Source organism: Ipomoea triloba, chromosome 8, assembly GCF_003576645.1.
Source record: "Ipomoea triloba cultivar NCNSP0323 chromosome 8, ASM357664v1".
NCBI classification, from domain to species: domain Eukaryota; kingdom Viridiplantae; phylum Streptophyta; class Magnoliopsida; order Solanales; family Convolvulaceae; genus Ipomoea; species Ipomoea triloba.
The window spans coordinates 7,526,734-7,546,496 of record NC_044923.1 but is presented as its reverse complement, the minus strand read 5'-3'; the positions used below and the strand labels follow the sequence as shown (position 1 = coordinate 7,546,496).

The following is a 19,763-nucleotide window of genomic DNA, read 5'->3' as shown; positions in this document are numbered from 1 at the left end:
TTACTATGACACCCTTATATATTAAACTTATCCTAACCCAATGGGGTAGTTCAAGTGGCAAATAAGCTCTTTTTGTGGGGAAGAATTTCGGAAGAACCCGGATTCGATTCCCCTGGGCCAATAAAGTTCATATATACCAAACTTAAATTCCTTTTTCATATTATGTTCTTCATATCACATACAAAATTGACTTCAGATCAGCAAGAATAGAACATGGGTGACACAACCCATAAGATCCCATGAAGAAAAATGGAAGAATTTGTTGAACCCATCTGCATTGATTGCATCAGTAGCCAATCTTATGGAAAGACAATTCCTACCTATCCATTGCTACTCGGTAAGTTTCTGTTGAGCCTTGAGGACTGGGAAAGCAATGACATCGCGGATGCTGGCAGCGTTTGTTAAAAGCATTACTAGCCTGTCGATGCCAAGTCCCTGAAAATCAACCCCCGTTTAGTACTGGCTGGAGAGTGCTGATTCGAATCAGCTAATGTCAGCGGAATAAATTACACTTGAGTTTAAGACAATCTCTAACTGAAATTGATTGAGCCGCGAGTGTTTTAACAAATAAGTATAAGCTAGTTGACATCAACAGTCCTACCGAGCATCAGCAAATGACGTTCATAATATTTAGTTATTATATGATGGATATTGTTCGTCTTCAGCATAAGGAATGTGTTGTGTCAGATTGAAGAATGGTCAATAAAGAAAGGCAGCTAACACAATCTAGAGATATAAGAAAAGCAGAGTAGTTGGTAAAGATACCATTCCAGAAGCGGGAGGCATCCCATATTCTAGAGCCGTGAGAAAGTCTTCATCAAGAGTCACTTCATACGAGTCGTCGTCATCGTCATCCTTTCCCTCAACAGCTGCTTCTGAAACTGCAGCCTCTCTTTTCTCATTATGCTGCCTCACTTGCTCTTCCAATCGTCCTCTCTACAACAATTTCAGTGCAACATTCAAATTTCACAGCATAGTCAATATGCATATATATATATATATATATATATATATATATATATATATATGCCAGTAACAAAAGTGAAGCGTCAGGGGTAACCCCAGGATACAAACTTGTAACCACAAGATCACGAGTTTGAATCCCAGCCCTCTTGGTTTGAGCCAATCAGCTATGGGCAACCTAGGATGGTTTACCTCCTTGTGGTCCTCTGTTGGCTAGGGTTACAAGGCGGGGTTTACCGAGTGCACACCCTCGGGTAGTGGCTGCGGGTTTCCATCATCACCCAAAAAAAAAAAAAGTGCAGCACTTCACCCAGTTTGTAGGGCTCCATCAAAGAGAATATAATTGTTGTCAATGCCACAACTATCTAGTTTTTATTGCACCCATGTGCGTAACTGTGAACTAAAAACTAATTACTTCATACAACAATGCAATTTCATGAATTGCATTGATTTGTATCTCATAAAAAACATCTTAGCCTAATTAAGTTATCTCAATGAGATGGATTAAATTGTCTGTTGAAAGTAGCCAAAATCAAAAGAGGAGAATCAATAATACCTGGTCGAGAGGATCAGTTAATTCAGAGAAGGCGTTTGCCAGCTCACGACCACAAATGAAAAGTTCAAATCTCTCTGTTAACCCTGAATATCTGAGAAAATGTCAAAAATAAGAAATCAACAACTTTTCTCTTCCTTGTGAGCCATTGGAAGAAAGATATGTAAAAATATCATCTTATGTGTGGCATGTCATTCTAAAGAGCTCTTCCAAAATAGATACTCCTACCTTCTGTGGGGTTTGGCAAGTGGAGATACTTCAATTGGGTAGTCCAAAACAAATGTTGGCTGAAGAAGCTTTGGTTCCACTACCATCTCAAAGACCTGAAGCAAGAGGTATCAAAGTGAACACTATTGCAAGGAATATATGATGAAAAGGAGCATGCTGAGAAAATTTGCACACTTCTCAGCATAATAGATTCCACCTAAACCTCAATGTTAAACACAAAATATAGTGGTTTTTTTTTTTTTTTTTTTTGTGGGGGGGGAGGGTATAGTCTTATAGAAGACGCCCATTGTACACTTGCAAATTGATAAAACTAAGATTTTCGAGCTCACTCAGATTAACCTCATTAAGCAAATGGCCAACAGATCGGGATGCTTCAATATAGCTTTTCTGTTGATTGTCATGACAAACATCAATTGTTTTAAGAACAAGTTCTTTAGCAGCTGTAAGATCATCACCAAACTGGTTGAAATCAATTCCAGTAGCTTCTTTCACGAGATTATGCATTGTCTCTCTCCTCCAAGGTCTTTCTAGGCAAATCTCTACACCCTGAAAGGAAGTATACGGTTCTCAATGACCATTCTATAACTCTAAAAATTCAAAATATAAAAGGGTGCAAACTCTCAACCCAAGACCAAAAAAACATTAGAATACAACTCATATTCTCAGAGCTTTGAATGACACCTCGAATAGAAAATAATCCTATTACTAAAGATCTTTGGAGCAAAGACCAAACCACTTTCCTATGTTTTCTTCTCGTCATGGAGAAAACATCTGTGACATTGCAAACTATGTTGAGATTAAGCTGTAATTGAGTTGACCACATGCATTCTAATTTCTGTATTAGGAGTCATCATCTGTTAGAGGGTTCAGAGGGTCAGAAGCTCTTAGAGCTATTGTTAACAACCTCCCTTCAAATGTATGGTGGTATTTATTTAGGTCTATGTATATATATGAGTATAATCCATGTAGAATGAAATATACAACATAAAGCTTCTTCCTTTCAATCTATAACACTGTGTCCATTGAACTCCAACAAGCCTGAACCGGTTGTGAGCCCTAATACCATTATCATATATTTCATCATTTCTATCAAAGTTTCAAACTATCTATCAAAGTTTCAAACTGCTATCACTCGTGTCCATTGTCCAAACCAATCTTCATGAGTTCATGGGTCTACATTAAATATTTTGTTCCAGCCAAATTGCATTAGTAACAAGAAGCAAACCTGATAATCCACAGTAAGTTTCCCATGAACTGCAAGAGCACATCTTGTTATAATTTCTTCTGCCATATTCATCATGCTTTCATAATCTGAATATGCTTCGTACATCTAAAGAATGATTTCAATAATAAAGTTGGTCAGAAATTTATGTTTTGCTAATAAAACTGATCACAGCTACTCAAAATGAAAAGTTGTCCATCATTGCCATGGTGACTGAGAGTTAACTGAAAAAATACTCTTAGTATACTCTTATCCATCTATTGTACAAAACATCAAACCAACTTAATTGGAAAAATTACCTCTATGGTGGTAAATTCAGGATTATGACGCGTTGATATGCCTTCATTCCTAAATATCCGGCCTATCTCATAAACTTTTTCAAATCCGCCAACCTGTCATTAGGAGAATAAAGTCTCATAGGTATATCATATGCATGCATGCATGTGGGCAACAACCACCTGTGGTACAAATGAAAGGGGCTAAGTTCCTCTTATACAAGGCCTCAAGTTAAAACATGAAGCAACATGGAGAACTTCTCCCCCAAATGAAGTGCGGTAATACTTGGACTTGGCACTAGCCGGAGTACAATGTAGCTACCAGATACCAAGGGGTCATGGTACCCCCCCAAAAAAAAAACATTATTAGACTACAAAAGCATCATATCATGAATATAAATTCATTTCTTCACATAAGGCTAAAATGTTATATTTTCAAGGTGTTGCTAGATTAAAAATACATATATTGAAAATGAGAAGCAATTAGCATCATGTTGATTACCATTTTGAGGAGCTAACTAATTGGCAGAAAACTACCTTCATAATTGGTACAACATCAGCAACATCTTTTTAAAGAAGACTATGGTGACTCAGAAAAAGACTAACCAGCATTCTCTTCAAATGGAGTTCAGTTGCTATTCTCAAATAAAGATCCCTACCAAGAGAATTATGGTAAGTAATAAATGGCCTAGCCTCAGCTCCACCAGCTGCTCCCTAGTACACGAAGCCATCAAACACAAAAACACTCTACAACTCAGATAACAGGTATTGAAAGGATAATGAATTTTTTAAAAATGGCAAACAGAATAATCTAGGCAAAAAGATGCGTAAATTATGGAAATTAGATATCCACTTTAAAATATCATATCAAAAAGGGAAATTGGAGCATACCACACAGTAAAGCCAGAAGAAAATTCACAAACCTGAAGAACTGGTGTTTCAACTTCAACAAAGCCAAAAGATTCAACTGTTCTCCGAATTTCAGAAACAATCTACTGAAAAAGGTAAAGATGAGCTTTCTATTCCACAGAAAAGTAAATTTATAAAGATCTGCTCTATCAACTAAGAAAATATGCAGCACAAGATGAAGGTTAACAAGTTCTAGAAGCAGCATCACTTCAACAACACTCAACTATTAGCCATGCCAGAAACCTAAAAGATGATCAATAAATCAGCAAAAGGCTATTAAATTATTTACTCCAGGGAAAAATAGTAAATCAGTAAATGCAAAGTAAAATAACAAACAAGGGGAAATATGAATACTCTAGAGTGATATCTTTTTAATCCAGAAAACAGAAAGACAATACTCACAGCAATAAAAAAAAAAAAGCGCAGTTGTTCCAGAATTCATGCATCATTAAGACAAGTAAAGATCCTTTAAGATGCACTAATGAAATTCAAATATAGCATAATTCCATATTTAGTTGTTACTGGCCAAATATGTACAGCTGCAGAGCACCAGATGTACATCAAGCATGCATCATTTTGGTGGTGCTGAAAAGAGAATGAAGTGATGCATCAGCTCTGTGTGAAATCTGTTTTGAAAAAATAGGAAATATTGTTTCTTTCACACTGGAGGTCCTATGAAAATTAAAAAATAAAAAAATTGCCTTGACCCAACATGGTAATCATTGCTCTAATCTTTAAATAATAGAGAAAAGTTCCACAGAGGATAAGAGGATTATAAACAAAATGGAGTACCCAACACTATTATGGTGATCATAATAAAGAACAGATCCATTGACAATTACCCATCATTGTGGCAAAATTTGATATTACAATGAGCTTAGTAACAAAAAATATCGATTATAAATTATAGAAGCAAATATTTAAAAAGAAAAAATTGCAACAAAAATAAGTCGTTTATTAGCCTACCTTTGCCCTCTTCCGAAATATATCTGCTACCTCAGGGTTTGCAATCATATCTATATACCTAAAAATTAAGTGGCAAAGATTGTAATCAAAGAGTAACTCGTTCCAAAGATAAAAGAATCAAGGGAAATGATTTTTAAGAGACAGGAAATATGCAGTTCTTTATGTGCTGCTGCTTGGCATTCAGTGTAATGCCATCACTTATGCTTACTTTCTAATTAAAACAGTCAACAAGAAGAAAATTATATAATCAGTATATCTATCAATCTATGATTATATTTTATTGCATAAATATATTAATTATGCCAAAGTGCATAATAAGTAGAAAAGTTATGTTGAATTCCCCAATCACCTAGGTGTCACCTCACAACAAAAATCAATAAGCAGTGTATAACACACTATGAACATATATCTATCTATTAGATATTAAAAGAGGAAGAAGAAGAAGTTCCCACCGCTGCCGGTAGCGCTTATCTACATCTGTTAGGCCATGATATTTGTCCGGCAATGGAAGTAGGGACTTCGTAAGAATTGAAAATGAATTCACACAAACTGATAGCTCCCCTAGAAAAGGAAATAAGTAAATTAATTGCTTTTAAATCTCCAGAGTTCCATGATGCCAGTTCAAACTAGTACAGAGATCAGATTGATAGTGAAAGATTAGAGAATAGAATGACATATACCTAGCAAGCTGTTTTCAAGTTACAGGTTCATGTGAAAATATATTTTTACAGTGGCAACAGCAATAAGGTTAAACATGCAAAAGAAAGAGTAGGAGAACAGCAATGCCAAGTTACCTTTCTCAGTGCGTTTGATTGAACCACGAGCACCCAAGATATCTCCTATATCAACAAGTGTCTTCAACTGGTCAAATTGATCACTGGAGAGCCTTTCCTTCTCACAGTAGAGCTAAAACCAATAATAATTCACTTCAGCACAAGGGATATGATTTCCACGCAGATATACAGTGAAGAAACTGTAATTCGATAATTTTATTAATATTGATGCAACATAAGAATATCAATCAAATAATCTAAATAAACCAAAAAAAACTGATGCATGATGAGTTCAAAAAATGCCAGTTGAAAAGGATGAGATAAGCAATTGTAGTTACCAGGTGCTCAACTTTTCATTTCATAGTCAGTAACAGCTAGGAAGACAAACCTGAATTGTCCCAGAGTCATCTCTCAAGGTAAAAAACGCAAGTTTTCCAAAAGCTCTGCGAGCCACAATTCTTCCTGATATTGAGACATAATCATTCTCATTGCTTGACTCTTCACCATTTCCTAGATCTTTATAAATCTCTTGTAACTGATTAGCTGTATGAGTCCTATCCCACTTGTACGCATAGGGTTCCAAGCCCTTGATTCTTAATTCTTCCACCTGCATATGAGCAGAAATATTCAGCTTGAGAAAAAACATATATGTAGCTTATGAAATGATATTTTCTCATTAAAAGGATAGCCAAATTTTCACACTGCACGTAACCAAATACATCCAAATGGCATAGGCAACTGCTAAGTGCAGTGAAAATATATTGTAAAAGCTTTCCTCAAAATTCATATTCATAGACAATCACGACCACATAAACTTCAAAAAGACCGGCTGTTAAGCCAATCAAAGTTATCTTCACTTTGGTTCCCAGTTCCTACCTCACCTTACCAATGAAATTCTTGATATTAGCATAAGTATTGAACTTCCATCTATACATTAAAAGTATAGTATTAGACCCAAACACTGCGTAAAACGAGTAATTTTGCTGAGCTTCATTTACCTTCTTGATGCGGATGGCGCGAATGGCTTCTCTGTCGGAGGTGGAGGTGGAGGTGATAGAGTTGGACGAGGACCGCCGGTTACGGCCGGCGGCTCTGTCAGTGACGACGGCGGTGGCGGAAGAAGAAGAAGAGCAACAGTGAACAATGAAACAAGAAGAAGGGTTTCGAAATTGAATTGCTCGGGTAGACCTCAAAGAAGCAAAGTGGATGAGGTGCTTGAATGGGTGTAGCGCCTCCATTCTTCTTCTCTGCTTCGTACTTATATAAACCTATGATTAAAAATGAAATTACTTGTTAGGTAATTTGGAACATGAAACTTGAATAAACTTACAGCTTGCAAAGAGCAAGAAAGCATCCCTCTATACGTATGAGCTCCCTAAATATTATTGAAACTCAGGTAACTGAAGAAGATATACCAAACATCCAGTTATTCATTGATAAAACAAAACTAGAAAGAAATAGGATAGCTTCAGAAAAAATAGAGGAAATAACTTACAGAGATTGCTTTAGTTCCCTTATTTCAGTAGGAATGACATCTTGCAACTTATTCCACCTTATATTACTGAGAGATACACAAAAACAAAGTGGAAAATGAAAAGAGAAATAAATCAGTATCTACTGTAAAATTGAAAATCTGGAAGAAATGAAACAATCAGCTGGTCAGCATAACCTAATAGTCTACAAAATAATTCTACACTAAGCAGGCAGTAACCTATAGTTTGATAAGAATAAACCATTGTAATAAGGCTTAAAGCACTCCAGTCATAAGGCTTAACAAGTGAAAGCCTATATTTTACTAATTCCTTCCTAACATTTGATTGGCATCTAAGCTCTTATTTCCTTTTTATTCAATTTTCAGAGGATGAAACTAGCACACATATCAGGAAACACACTTAAGTTTGAGCAATCTAAGTATGAAAAGCTATTAGATTGGGTAAGGGAGAATGCAACAATTCCAGCTTGAAGCAAAAGCTAATGAGGAGCCTCAAATCATTAAAGCATTAGAAAACTTAAACCATTAGAATAAGATAGCATATAAATATTTTATTGGTCGAATAATTAATAAAGCTTATTTGGTAAGAAAATGTAAAATAGAAATTAACTAATATATATTAATTGGTAATATTGGTTTTATATATTCACGTATTAACATAATAACATAATACGTGTAGAAAAGACACATTAATCTATACTATCTATACTATATATAAAAGTAAAATCCTCCTATTTCATTTCCCGCCCAAACTTTTGTAGTCAATTAATTAAATATTTTATTGGTCAAATAATTAATAAAACTTATTTGGTAAAAAATGTAAAATAGAAATTAACTAATATCTATTAATTGGTAATATGTTTTTATATTAAAAAAAGACATATTAATCTCATACTAATATATATATATAAAAGTAAAATCCTCCTATTTCGTTTCCCGCCCAAACTTTTGTAGTCAATTAATTAAATATTTTATTTCCCGCCCAAACTTTTGTAGTCAATTAATTAAATATTTTATTGCCCGCCCAAACTTTTGTAGTCAATTAATTAAATATTTTATTGGTCAAATAATTAATAAAACTTATTTGGTAAGAAAATGTAAAATAGAAATTAACTAGTATCTATTAATTGGTAATTTTTTTTATATTCACGTATTAACATAATAATATAATACCGTGTAAAAAAAACATATTAATCTCATACTAATACTAATACTAATACTAATATATATAAAGAGTTAATACCAGTCAAGGTCCTCCGAGTTTGGTGGTTTCGCCACCTTTAGTCCTAAACTTTCAAATCGACCATCTGTGGTCCTCTGAGTTTCAAAATGTTACCACTTATAGTCCTAAAAACTTTAAAATTGACCATCTATGGTCCGCCGAGTTTCAGAATGTTATCAATCATGGTCCTCGTAGTTTCAAAATGTTACCAACCATTAATTTACTCAGTCAACATTGTGTAAATGAAGGGGCAAAAATGTCATTTCATGTTATTCTTCCATTTTAAAGTGAAAATATAGCATTTAGACATAGCAAATGCATCTGTTTTTCAAATAAATGATAACATAGCTGTTGTGAAGGAATTAATAGCTGTTTGGAGAAGAAGAATCGGAAAGAAAATAGGTGCATTGTTGTGTCCAAATGATATATTTTCACTTAAAAATGGAAGAATAGCATGAAAGGATATTTTTTCCCTTCATTTACACGGTGCAAATTGAACAAATTAACGGCTGGACCACGATTGGTAACATTTTGAAACTCGGAGGACCATGATTGGTAACATTCTGAAACTTGGGAGACCATAGATGGTCAATTTTAAAATTTAGGACTATAAGTGGTAACATTTTGAAACTCAGAGGATCACATATGGTCGATTTGAAAGTTTAGGACTAAAGGTGGCGAAACCACCAAACTCGGAGGACCTTGGCTGGTATTAACTCTATATATAAAAGTAAAATCCTCCTATTTCATTTTCCCGCCCAAACTTTTGTAGTCAATTAATTAAATATTTTATTGGTCAAATAATTAATAAAACTTATTTGGTAAGAAAATGTAAAATAGAAATTAACTAATATCTATTAATTGGTAATATTTTTTTTATATTCACGTATTAACGTAATAACATAATACCATGTAAAAAAAGATATATTATTCTCATACTATATATATATATATATAAGTATGAAGGCATACAGCTACAACAAATCCTCAGTTGGCAACAGGACCCCAGAAGTGAGTTGTTTTAGGGCCAACAGGACTGTTCAGAAATGCTCTAAAGGAAGCCATATGGGGCACACTGATTCAAATTCAACCACAACCACCTGGATGTAAAATCTAAAACCAAAGCAGACAAAACATATTGATGAATCAAAGCAAAGTGAGAGATGACTATCAGGAAGTCAATGAGAGAATAGAAAAGCTGCTAGTTTTGGGGATAACATGTTCTGATAGTAATTTACATCATTAATGTAAATCAACCACAGAAAGGAATATATTTTTTATCAGCAAAGTGGTGCAAGCTTCATCCGGGTTGCCACAGTCATTTCAATTAATTGCAAAATCAAACAAACATTGAAAGAAATCATACCAAATTCTTGTTTGTTACAATTTCTGGAGCTGAAAGACCCAAGAATGAAGATACCTAAAAAAAAAGTGTCTTATATCTGCAATATTCCATCCTAATTCCTAAACAAACTTGATAATACTTCCTCCCTTAAATCCATATAATTAGGCATATCAAGAGGACAGCTGAGTGACATCTTGAACAAATTCAAAAAAATTCATGGCTTCATTTTCATCTTTATTTTTATTTTTCCAAATTCCATTAAAAAGCACAAATTAATTTTCAACTTAATAAAGCCTGAAATCGAAGCACAAGCGTCAATTTTTCATATTTCACAAAACAATCAGCAAAAATAATACATAACGCACACATATGGATGATAATATACACTTCAAATACAAAACCTGTACAACTACAGATGAATCAAATGGCATACATAGATACAGATAGATAGATCCCAGTGTAACGAATGTATATCAGAATTCGCGAGGGCGTACCTTTGAACGGAGATGTTGCAAAACGGAGTTTGAGAATCGGCAGCTATATGTCAATATGTGTATAGAACGGATAGGAAAAGGATACTATTTTTTTTCACTTCATTTTCTTTACAGACGGCGAAGAGCCGAAGACGAAATACAGTGATTCGGAAAGGATGAGGCGCAGTTCTCTTCCCACTGTGGGCCACACTTGCATGTCAAAATTTGTAGGAGAAAAATACCAAAATAATTACCTCTCATATTTGTTAAAAACTCATTTCTCATATTTTACTATTCCAAAAATCTAACAAAAAGTTATTAAAGTTATTATTCGCCTTCATGCAATTTTCTCTCACTTCCAAAGTGTCGCATCACAAAATTTGTAACCATTCACTATTCACTCTTCATGTATACAATTTTTTTCTCCTCTTTTAAAAATAGTCTCGCTATCACATCAACTTATTACAAAATTTATTTTTTCAATAAAGTATTAATAATAATTAAAATAAAAATAAAAATAAAAAAGAAAATATAAAAAGCTACCAGAATTGCATTTGAAATTCTGACTGTCGAATTGCAACAAATGCAATTGGACCTGTCAAAATTGTTACATGTAATGTCTTTAAAAAATTAAAAAAAAATCCACATTAGCTTTGCAATTGGGAAGAAATCTTGGATATATATGGCCTAATGGTGTTTTAGTTCAAACATTAAAATTAGGGATAAAGGTCAAATACACCCTTAAACTATTTTGAAAAATGCAATTAAGCCATCAAACTATAAAAAGTTTCGATTAAACCCTTAAACTCAATAAAAAATGCAATTGAGCCATTTTGACCTATTATTACCTGTTAACAACAGGTTAAACACCATGGTTCCCGTATCATCCTCTTTGAGTCTTTGGCACTTTGCGTTTTTTTTTTTTTATATCCAAAATTCCTTGCTGGTAACCATGGCAACCCGCCCATCACTATCCACTGAGACGAAGCTCAAACGAAAGCAAAGCATACTGGCACCCTTGGGAACTTGTGTTCATTACGACAATATTGAGAATTTAAGATTGAGTTTTCATCCTTCATTATGCTCATTCTCCAAGCAATCCATATTCACAGTACAATTAAGCAGCAGTAGTGGGATAGTGGCAGTTATTTGTATTGTTTTCATGAGATGGACTTTCTCCCAGATGACGGCTACAATGGCAGTAGTGGTTGTAGAAAATGCGGCTGAGCTGCTATGGCATCCAACAAATTTTGAAAAAAAACGAAAAAAAAGAAAAAGAAAAAGGAGGATGATAAGCCAAGCAATATAGTTTTTAACTGGCTGTTACAGGTAATAACAGGTGAAAATGGTTTAATTGCATTTTGTTATTGAGTTAAAGGGTTCAATTGAAGCTTTTTGTAGTTTGATGGCTTAATTGCATTTTTCTAAATAGTTCAAGAGTATATTTGACCCTTATTCCTTATTTAAATAAACAAATTCAACATTCAATTACCTATGTTCACATCATTGAGTATTATCACAATCGTGCACTGCATGTGAAAAACTAGTATAAAAGTTTCTACAACTTTTTACTACTTTGTGATTAGGATGAGACTTGATCTCATGACCTCTTATTTAGAAGAATCACAAAATATTACTTAACCACAAGGTCATTGTCATTATTATTATTTAGGGTTTGCTTGGTTCGCACATGGGAATTAGAATCGGAATGGATATCAAATATTTGGTAATTGTAATGAATTTTGGTAAAAGTATTTTGCATGCTTAGTAGTAGGGTGGAATGTGAATGATTATTAATAGTTGGAGAAGTGGTTGAGTAGGAAGGGGATGAAACATTGAAACACTTATTTTATTAAGGGATGAGTTTTGCAATTAAGGGATAATCAAAACCCATAGTAGTGTTCTAAAAACATGTCAACCAAACAATAACAATGTTTTTTATACGCATTCCTGATAGTTAAACTTGTCAACCAAACACACTCTAAATTACATTGAGTCGTGTATATTGTATGCGGTGAAAGTTTTATTTTTTGGGGGAACTCTAGTTATCTTCTGATCTTAAAATACGTGTTTAAAGATCTCGTACTGGCCATTGAAACAAAAAGCACCAGTGGTCTAGTGGTAGAATTGTACCCTGCCCTGGTACATACCCTGATTTGATTCCCGGCTGGTGCATTATGTTTATAGAATATTTTTTTTCGAAAACTTTATAGAATATTTTTAATAACGTTGCTGTTGTTTTTCAATTCAACAATTGGTCATTTGGTCTGTAAGTAGAGTTCCAATTCCATTCTCATCTGCCATCACTATGTTCTACTTTATATTATTTTGAGTTGCTTTTTTGATGAATCTGATGAGGATGGTGAAAGGACCAGACTTCATAGATTACTCCTCCTGAAAGGACCAACTTCATAGATAGCATTCTACCAATAAAAAGAAGATGGCAAGTACTGATGAAGACAATGACAATACTACCCAAAAGAGAATTAAGAAGATTTAGGATGTGTTTGGAAAGCAGAAAAATGTTTTATGGAAAATGAGTCATTTTTCAGAAAATAAGTTCATTTTCGGTGTTTGGATGTACTCTGGAAAACTGTCTGTGTTCATTTTCTGGAAAATGAGTGAAAATGAGTAAAAATGTATAATTATATATTTTTATTATTTTATTTAAAATTTAAAAATATATAAACTAATAATATTTATTTAAAATTTGAAATAATTTTATTTTTTTTTTTACAAAAAAAAAATCGCACGAAGCCATTTTCCGTTTCCGGAAAATGACTTCCGGATTTTTTGTCCGGAAATCATTTTCCGGAAAAATGAGCTCATTTTCCGTTGACCACATTTTCCGGATGTTGCCAAACATCAAAAGTCCGGGAAATAATTTCAAACACACCCTTAGATTAAGTATTTACACAAGCATTATTACAAAGTTGCAAACATTTATTTTAGTGACAATTATAATTAATCTCTCATATATTATATTGCATTTATATACTTTAAATTAGTGACTTAAATAAACAAATTCAACATTCAATTACCTATGCATGAACATAATCTCGTATATAATCTTGCATTGATATACTTTGAAATACTTATTTAAAAATAATCATTGGGCATTATCTTATTTGCGCAATGCGAGTGAAAAAGTAGTTAATATATAAACGTCATTATAGATTACATATAAGTTGAAGTGTGATTCAAGTATTTTCAAAATGCAATGAATCTCCTAGCTATTGCTATCAAAAATTTACCTTAATTATTTATAGAACACAGGGCCGAATTCTTGCCTTCTTGGAATGTCGATGGAAACTCGCAACAAGGGTTCTTTATTTTCCAAATAGTGGTTAATGGATTGTGTCAGCGATTTTATTGGTAAAATTAGTTGTTTATTAGTAACAATTAACATGCAAAAACACTTGTAAGGATATTCCTACAACAAGCAACAAATTTCTAGAATGTTTATAAGATTACATGAAAAGGAAAGGAATAAAGCTGATTTAATTCTCCATGTTCATATAAAAATATGTACACAGAGAAATGAGTAAGGAAAGTACAGTAGAATATATTGGTTTCCAATTCTTCTGAATTTCTTGTTTTGAGTTGAACTGCCAGTCTGCCAATTGCCCCTCAAAGTTTGGACCAATTCCGGCTTTGTGATTAGGATAATTTTGATGCCTCCATTTCTGTAAAGACAGAAAGAAAATGTAAATATGAGTATAATATATTGTTAGTAAAAGTCGTTCACATCTAGCGCATCTGGTGTAGTGGTATCATAGTACCCTCCCACGGTACTGACCGGGGTTCGATTCCCCGGATGCGCATGCGTATTTTTGCTTGAAAATGTGAAGTATGATAATTTGTTCTCTTTTTAATGTACGTTCGGCTCATTTACTTTTTAGTATGGAAAGTCAATCTCCCCCCTTTCCCTTAATTTAAATTGCTTTGATTGTTTTTTTCTTCCATTTTTTTCATTATGCAAATTGAGCAATTAGTTAATAAGAGGATGGAAAACATGTTTATTAGTTCACGACCTAAGTAGTTGTCGGTTGGTCAACACTATTAATTGGAAATATGTGAATAGAATCTACACAATTTAAGAAAGTATGGAATGCATTATTATTATTATTATTATTATTATTATTATTATTATTATTATTATTATTATTATTTTTGCTTAAGATAAGAGTATTACGAACCATTTGCAAGTTCTTTTTTATAGTATTTATACAACTCCAAAAAGTAATTAAGGCACTTGGCCTAAATTAGGAAGGTAAATCCCATAAATTGTGTACAATGATTATAAATTTATTTCCTAACACATAAGGAAAGTAATCCTTTAAATATGGAAATAAATCATCCAGTTATCATTTTCAAAGATGAGTAAATGTACAACTGTCATACAGTGGATCATGATTCACAAAGTGCTATGTCGACCTTGATCCAATACGATATCGATTTTTTTTTTCCCATTTCCGTGAACCAATAATGTATCACTTTACAAATAAGTATATTATTGTTAAATGAAACTGTAATATAATTAAAATGTTACTTTAATATTTCTATAATAAAACTAGTGTGTTTGAAAAATGAAATTGAAAAACAGAGCTCATGCAATAATGTAAGTTTTCAAATGAACTTGAAGTGTAATTAAAATGCTACTTCAATGTTACTATAATGAAATTAGGGTGTGTGAAAAATGAAACAACAAAACATAGCTCATACAATAATATATATTGTCAAATGAAATTGAAGTGTAATTAAAATGATACGACGTCATTTTGCTTCATGGACCATGGTCCACAGTAAATTTTTTCGTAAATGCATCCCTCAATAATGTACTAGAATGGGCTTAAGCCGAACATGAGACCGTTAGTACCCAACTCATCAATGTTATTAGGCGAGGTTGTGGGTTCTTAGTTGATTGTAGTATTAGGAGCTAAATAAATTTATAGAACCTGCAAGTATTTCAAGGTGTTGATCCATATAGGGAATGTGATACTAAACACTACTTGTCCTCCGTTAAAGATGTTACGACAACAGTTTTTTTACTTAAGGAAATGGTGTCTTTTTGGACGATGGTCCACAAAGCTACCATGGTTCACGATATAACGATTGGTTGTCCACACCAACAGCACCCAACAGACTACACATGCTCCTGTGTGCGTTAAATCTTTTCTTTTTTTTTTTTCTCTCTACTTTTCCCATTAAAAATTCAGCGCCTGCTGTGCGTGAAACGCGCACAACGGAGGGTAAAAAAAATTATTCTATTGTTCTAATAACTTGGCTTTGCCGGGATCCCTTTTTTTCTCTCACTCACCTCCATCTCATATATCACTATTCCAAAACCTCGTTAAGACAGCCCAAATGTTAAGAGTGCTCTACCTACAGCCGAGAGGTTGGAGGTTCGATCCTCAAACCCACCGGTCTCCTATGAGGAGAAAACCTCGTTAAAAGAACTATTCCAAAAACCACCAAATCTCCATAACTCCATTGGTGCTCTTAGTGTGTAGTCACATCTCCGTATAACTCCATTGGTGCTCTTAGTGTGTAGTCACTAGCTAGCCATGAAAGAGGGATGAAAACACATGTTAAATTGAAGAAATATTTGGGAAACATCTGACTTGTTACGCAGTGGATACAACCAAATGTACTTGGTATAATGATCAACGAATAAAATATAATACTTGAAACCATCTATAGAAGTTTCAGAAGTGCTCCAGACATCTGAATAAATTAATTGAAGTGGTTTTGAGCTTGTCATAGAATTAAAGGAAAATTGAAGTTTTTGGCTTTTATGAATTCCACAGGCCATACAATGGAAGGAATCTAATAATTTCTTATCAACATTAATGTTATTACACCGCAACATATAGGCAAGAGTTTTAGTAGACGGATGGCCAAACCTATGATGCCAATTTGAAACTGAAACACGAGAGGCGGCATTGACTTGTGGACACACTGATAATGGGAACTTGTAGACGCCATGTTCAGTTTCACCTCGCGCCAGTTGCGCCCCCGTTAGCGGATCCTTAACAATAAAAAATGAGTCAAAAAACTCAACTTGAAACAGAATTAGATTGACAAAACTTAGAGACAGACACAAGATTTTTCTGGAGCTTTGGGACGCAGAGAACATCAGACAACTGAAAAGAACCATTAACAGAGGGTAATGAAACTGAACCAGTATGGGTTATGGGTAGAGAGTTACCGTCACCAAGCACAATCTCGTCAGGACCTGAGTAGTCCACAAAGAATTGCATAGTTCCCGGATTGCTCACAGTATGATGTGACGCCCCAGTGTCCATTAGCCATGGTTGTTGCGGCACAGCTGAGGCTGCAGTAGTGTGTACCGTTGGTGACTGCATTGTAACTGCATGGTGAGACTCAAGAGTAATATTATTCTCCTTAATGAATTTTGCCAACTTTCGACAGAATTTGGCATCATGTCCCTGAACGTCAAAGAATCTGCAAAAACGAGAGTTACGATTAGCACCAAAACGCCCTTGGTTCGGGCGACCATTCTATCCAGAAAAATTATTCCTGTTGCGGCGAAAATTGGGAGTGTTATTTTGCTGATCAACAACACTAGTAGAGGGATGTTGGGGTGGCCCAGTTCTCCGTTGAGTGGCATTGGCAGTAGCAATGACAGATTGTTGCTCATTATCACGCAACAACCTCTCATAATCTTGCAACACATCAGATAATTCTCCATAAGAGATGGGAGAGTCTCTGCACCGAAGAGCAGCAACAATGGGGTTAAATTCATCTCCAAGCTGAGTGATAACATTAATGACAAGATCCTCCTCTGTCATTGGGTTTTGGGCAAGAGCCAAATCATCGGCAATGGACCTCATGTCACGCATGAAATCAGTAATTGAGCGACTCCCTTTTGGATTTTTTGCAAGCTTAGCTTTCAGGGAGACGACCCGGCCACGAGATGAAGCGGCACAGTTGGTGGCCAGGCGGGTCCATGCATCTTCAATAGACAAGGCTGAAGCAATAACCGGTTGAAGAGTGTCGGAACAACTTCCTAGCAATGCGCTGAGGATAATACGGTTTTGATGATACCACAAGGTGTAAGCTGGATTGACAGTTGTGCGCGCCTCATCGAAAAATTTTTCCGGAGCGCGATTTGTGCCGTTAACATAGCAGAATAAGTCTAGTCCGATTAGAACAGATTCCACCTGTGTTTTCCACACCGGATAGTTGAAAGATGTGAGTTTGATGGGAAAGTGAGAAGGGGCGGTGAGTTGAGTGATGGTGGTTGTTGCCATTGATGATATGGAAAAAGAGGTGGTGGAAAAAAAAAAGAAGAAAAAAAAACTCGTAATAGTATTCAAGGCTCTGATACCATGAAAGAGGGATGAAAACACATGTATTCACTACTCAAGAGAATTACAATATATAGTACAAAAACCCAAGGAAATAGACTACAGTTACAACAAGAATAGAAATAGTCTATACAATAACTAAATATAAAGAAAAGGTTAGACACCAGAAGGATTTTTAATAAGCCATACATTGTTATCCGCTAAATGTATTATCATGTTTTATATTTTCCTATTGTAATGTGTTCAAAGGCTCGACACTTGTAATCTTGTATCAATAATATAAAGGTGTGACTTGTGAGACTTATATAAATATAAGAATTCTTCATCATATATATACTACATGCACATATATATTTGTATTAATCATATTCACGACCCCTAACAATCTAAGAACTCATGAAGCCGACGATGTTGGCGAATAAGTTGATGATGATAGCGACAGTGAAGAAGATAAGTGTGATGATTCAGTCCCCAAACTCTCCGGCGATTTCCGGCACAAGGGGCAAGTGGCATTCAGCCCAAGCCACTCATCGATGCAATTAGCGTGGAAATAATGGTTGCAATCCGGTATACTCCTCAGGATCTCTTCCGCCTGGTACTCCGACAAGCATATTGGACAAGTATTTCCATTTGGCTTCGGAAGTTCCCAGCTCTCGCCCAGAATCATCTTTGGGTAGGATTGGATTGTTAGTACATCCAGTCCGGCGCCGGCGGTGGGCATTGGCGGCAGTTCCATGATGGTGATGATGGGAAGCTCGGATATTACCTGGCTGCTGTTATGGGAGTTTATTAGGGTGAAGTTCTTGATTTTCCGGCAACCGCAAAATAGTAGTCCGATTATGCAGAGAAGGCTAGGTATTGCTGCACCCACAATAATCCCATACTCCGCACTCCTTGGAATCCCTGTCGTATATATACAAACTTTTTAAGCAAAAAATATTTATAGTTGGATTGTATTGTTGCTCAATATGCAATTTAATTATATTCTTCATTTTAAATTTTACAAGTCAAGTTACTTAGTTGTTTTTAATGTTATCATTCTAGTTCTTCGGTTAATAGCACTTGGTAACTATGTGTGAAATTTAAAAAAGACCCACACAAAACTATAAACGGAGTTAAGGACTTAAGGCGGTCCAGTGAGGTAAGGGAGATTCAACTTCTCTTGACCTTAATTACAAAACATACATAGTTAATCATCTAAGTTACTTTATCTTTGAATAATATATATATATATATATATATATATATATATATATATATATATATATATAATGGCCCTTTATATATAAGGAATGAGGTGGGATGGGGGAGGGGGCAACTGCCCCCACTACCCCATACTGGATCCGTCCATGAATGGGGTGAAGGTTAACAATCTATTAATTATGGGATTGGATTGACAATATTAAAAACAATTGAGAGAATAAAACTTTAAAAGCATAAGTAAATCGCTTAAATTGCATAATACGCAACAATTGAGGAATTAAAAGTATAATTTTTCGAATCAATTATTAATATAATTATTTTAAAAGGGCATCAAAACTTATAATCTCATACCTTAAGTTTATGATTATATTCACCAATTAATTTTAGGCAAATTATATCATGGACCCGAACCGTTAAACAGACGGAGAAGACCTGGTGGATTTACTCAAAAAAATATCATGGACCATGATTCATTATTATAATATTGTATTTTTATTTAAAAAATGTCATTAACTGTGGTTTATTATTATAATATTCTATGTTCATTATAACAATATTGTTAGTTCATTAAGATGACACCATTTTGCATATTATCATTTACACATATTATTCTTTATTTTTGTAAAAATAAAATCAACGTTACAAAATGTATTATTAAAAATATTTTATTGAAATCTTTTAAATAATACTCATATTAATAATTTTTTTAATCTTAGTTGTTTATTGATTGACTTGTAATATTGATAAAATGAACTTTTTTGCATTGTAAAAATTAACCTCAAGTATTCTCTTAATGAGCCTATTT

General features: G+C 34.2%; 2 protein-coding genes and 1 non-coding gene across 6 annotated transcripts in view; 1 reads left to right on the top strand and 2 right to left on the bottom strand.

The window, feature by feature from the left end:
* On the bottom strand, nucleotides 1–10,610 carry LOC116027429 (lysine--tRNA ligase, chloroplastic/mitochondrial-like). 4 transcript variants are annotated; one of them, XM_031269058.1, is made up of 18 exons: nucleotides 10,443–10,610; nucleotides 9,970–10,023; nucleotides 9,576–9,716; nucleotides 7,385–7,450; nucleotides 6,888–7,157; nucleotides 6,278–6,496; nucleotides 5,911–6,022; nucleotides 5,569–5,677; nucleotides 5,117–5,174; nucleotides 4,165–4,233; nucleotides 3,848–3,955; nucleotides 3,266–3,358; nucleotides 2,970–3,074; nucleotides 2,084–2,290; nucleotides 1,745–1,839; nucleotides 1,520–1,610; nucleotides 766–936; nucleotides 1–435 (listed from the first exon to the last, which is right to left on the bottom strand). In XM_031269058.1, exons 5-18 carry the CDS (start codon nucleotides 7,125–7,127, stop codon nucleotides 331–333), a joined length of 1,782 nt encoding a protein of 593 aa, XP_031124918.1. In that variant the 5' UTR covers nucleotides 7,128–7,157; nucleotides 7,385–7,450; nucleotides 9,576–9,716; nucleotides 9,970–10,023; nucleotides 10,443–10,610; the 3' UTR covers nucleotides 1–330. The 4 variants fall into 4 exon arrangements, with proteins under 4 accessions (XP_031124918.1, XP_031124917.1, XP_031124919.1 ...); XM_031269057.1 differs by lacking the exon at nucleotides 9,576–9,716; XM_031269059.1 differs by lacking the exon at nucleotides 9,970–10,023.
* A 3,564-nt stretch (nucleotides 10,611–14,174) lies between these two features.
* On the top strand, nucleotides 14,175–14,245 carry TRNAG-CCC. Its single transcript has one exon. It is a non-coding gene; the product is annotated as a tRNA-Gly (tRNA).
* Nucleotides 14,246–17,987: 3,742 nt separating this feature from the next.
* The window catches only part of LOC116027713 (RING-H2 finger protein ATL22-like), a 5,061-nt gene continuing 3,285 nt past the window's right edge, over nucleotides 17,988–19,763 (bottom strand). Inside the window, exon 2 of the mRNA XM_031269434.1 lies at nucleotides 17,988–18,658. Coding sequence (XP_031125294.1) covers nucleotides 18,150–18,658 — 509 coding nt within the window. The 3' untranslated portion in view covers nucleotides 17,988–18,149. The remainder of the gene's footprint in view (nucleotides 18,659–19,763) is intronic.

What these genes read in the sequence shown, in the direction of transcription:
- LOC116027429 (XM_031269058.1), bottom strand. Translation starts at nt 7,127, where the DNA reads ATGGAGGCGCTACACCCATTCAAGCACCTCATCCACTTTGCTTCTTTG. An exon ending in TATTTCGGAAGAGGGCAAAG is followed by an intron (nt 4,234 to 5,116) that starts GTAGGCTAATAA and finishes CTTTTTCAGTAG; the next exon opens with ATTGTTTCTGAAATTCGGAG. An exon ending in TGCCTCCCGCTTCTGGAATG is followed by an intron (nt 436 to 765) that starts GTATCTTTACCA and finishes GTTGATTTTCAG; the next exon opens with GGACTTGGCATCGACAGGCT.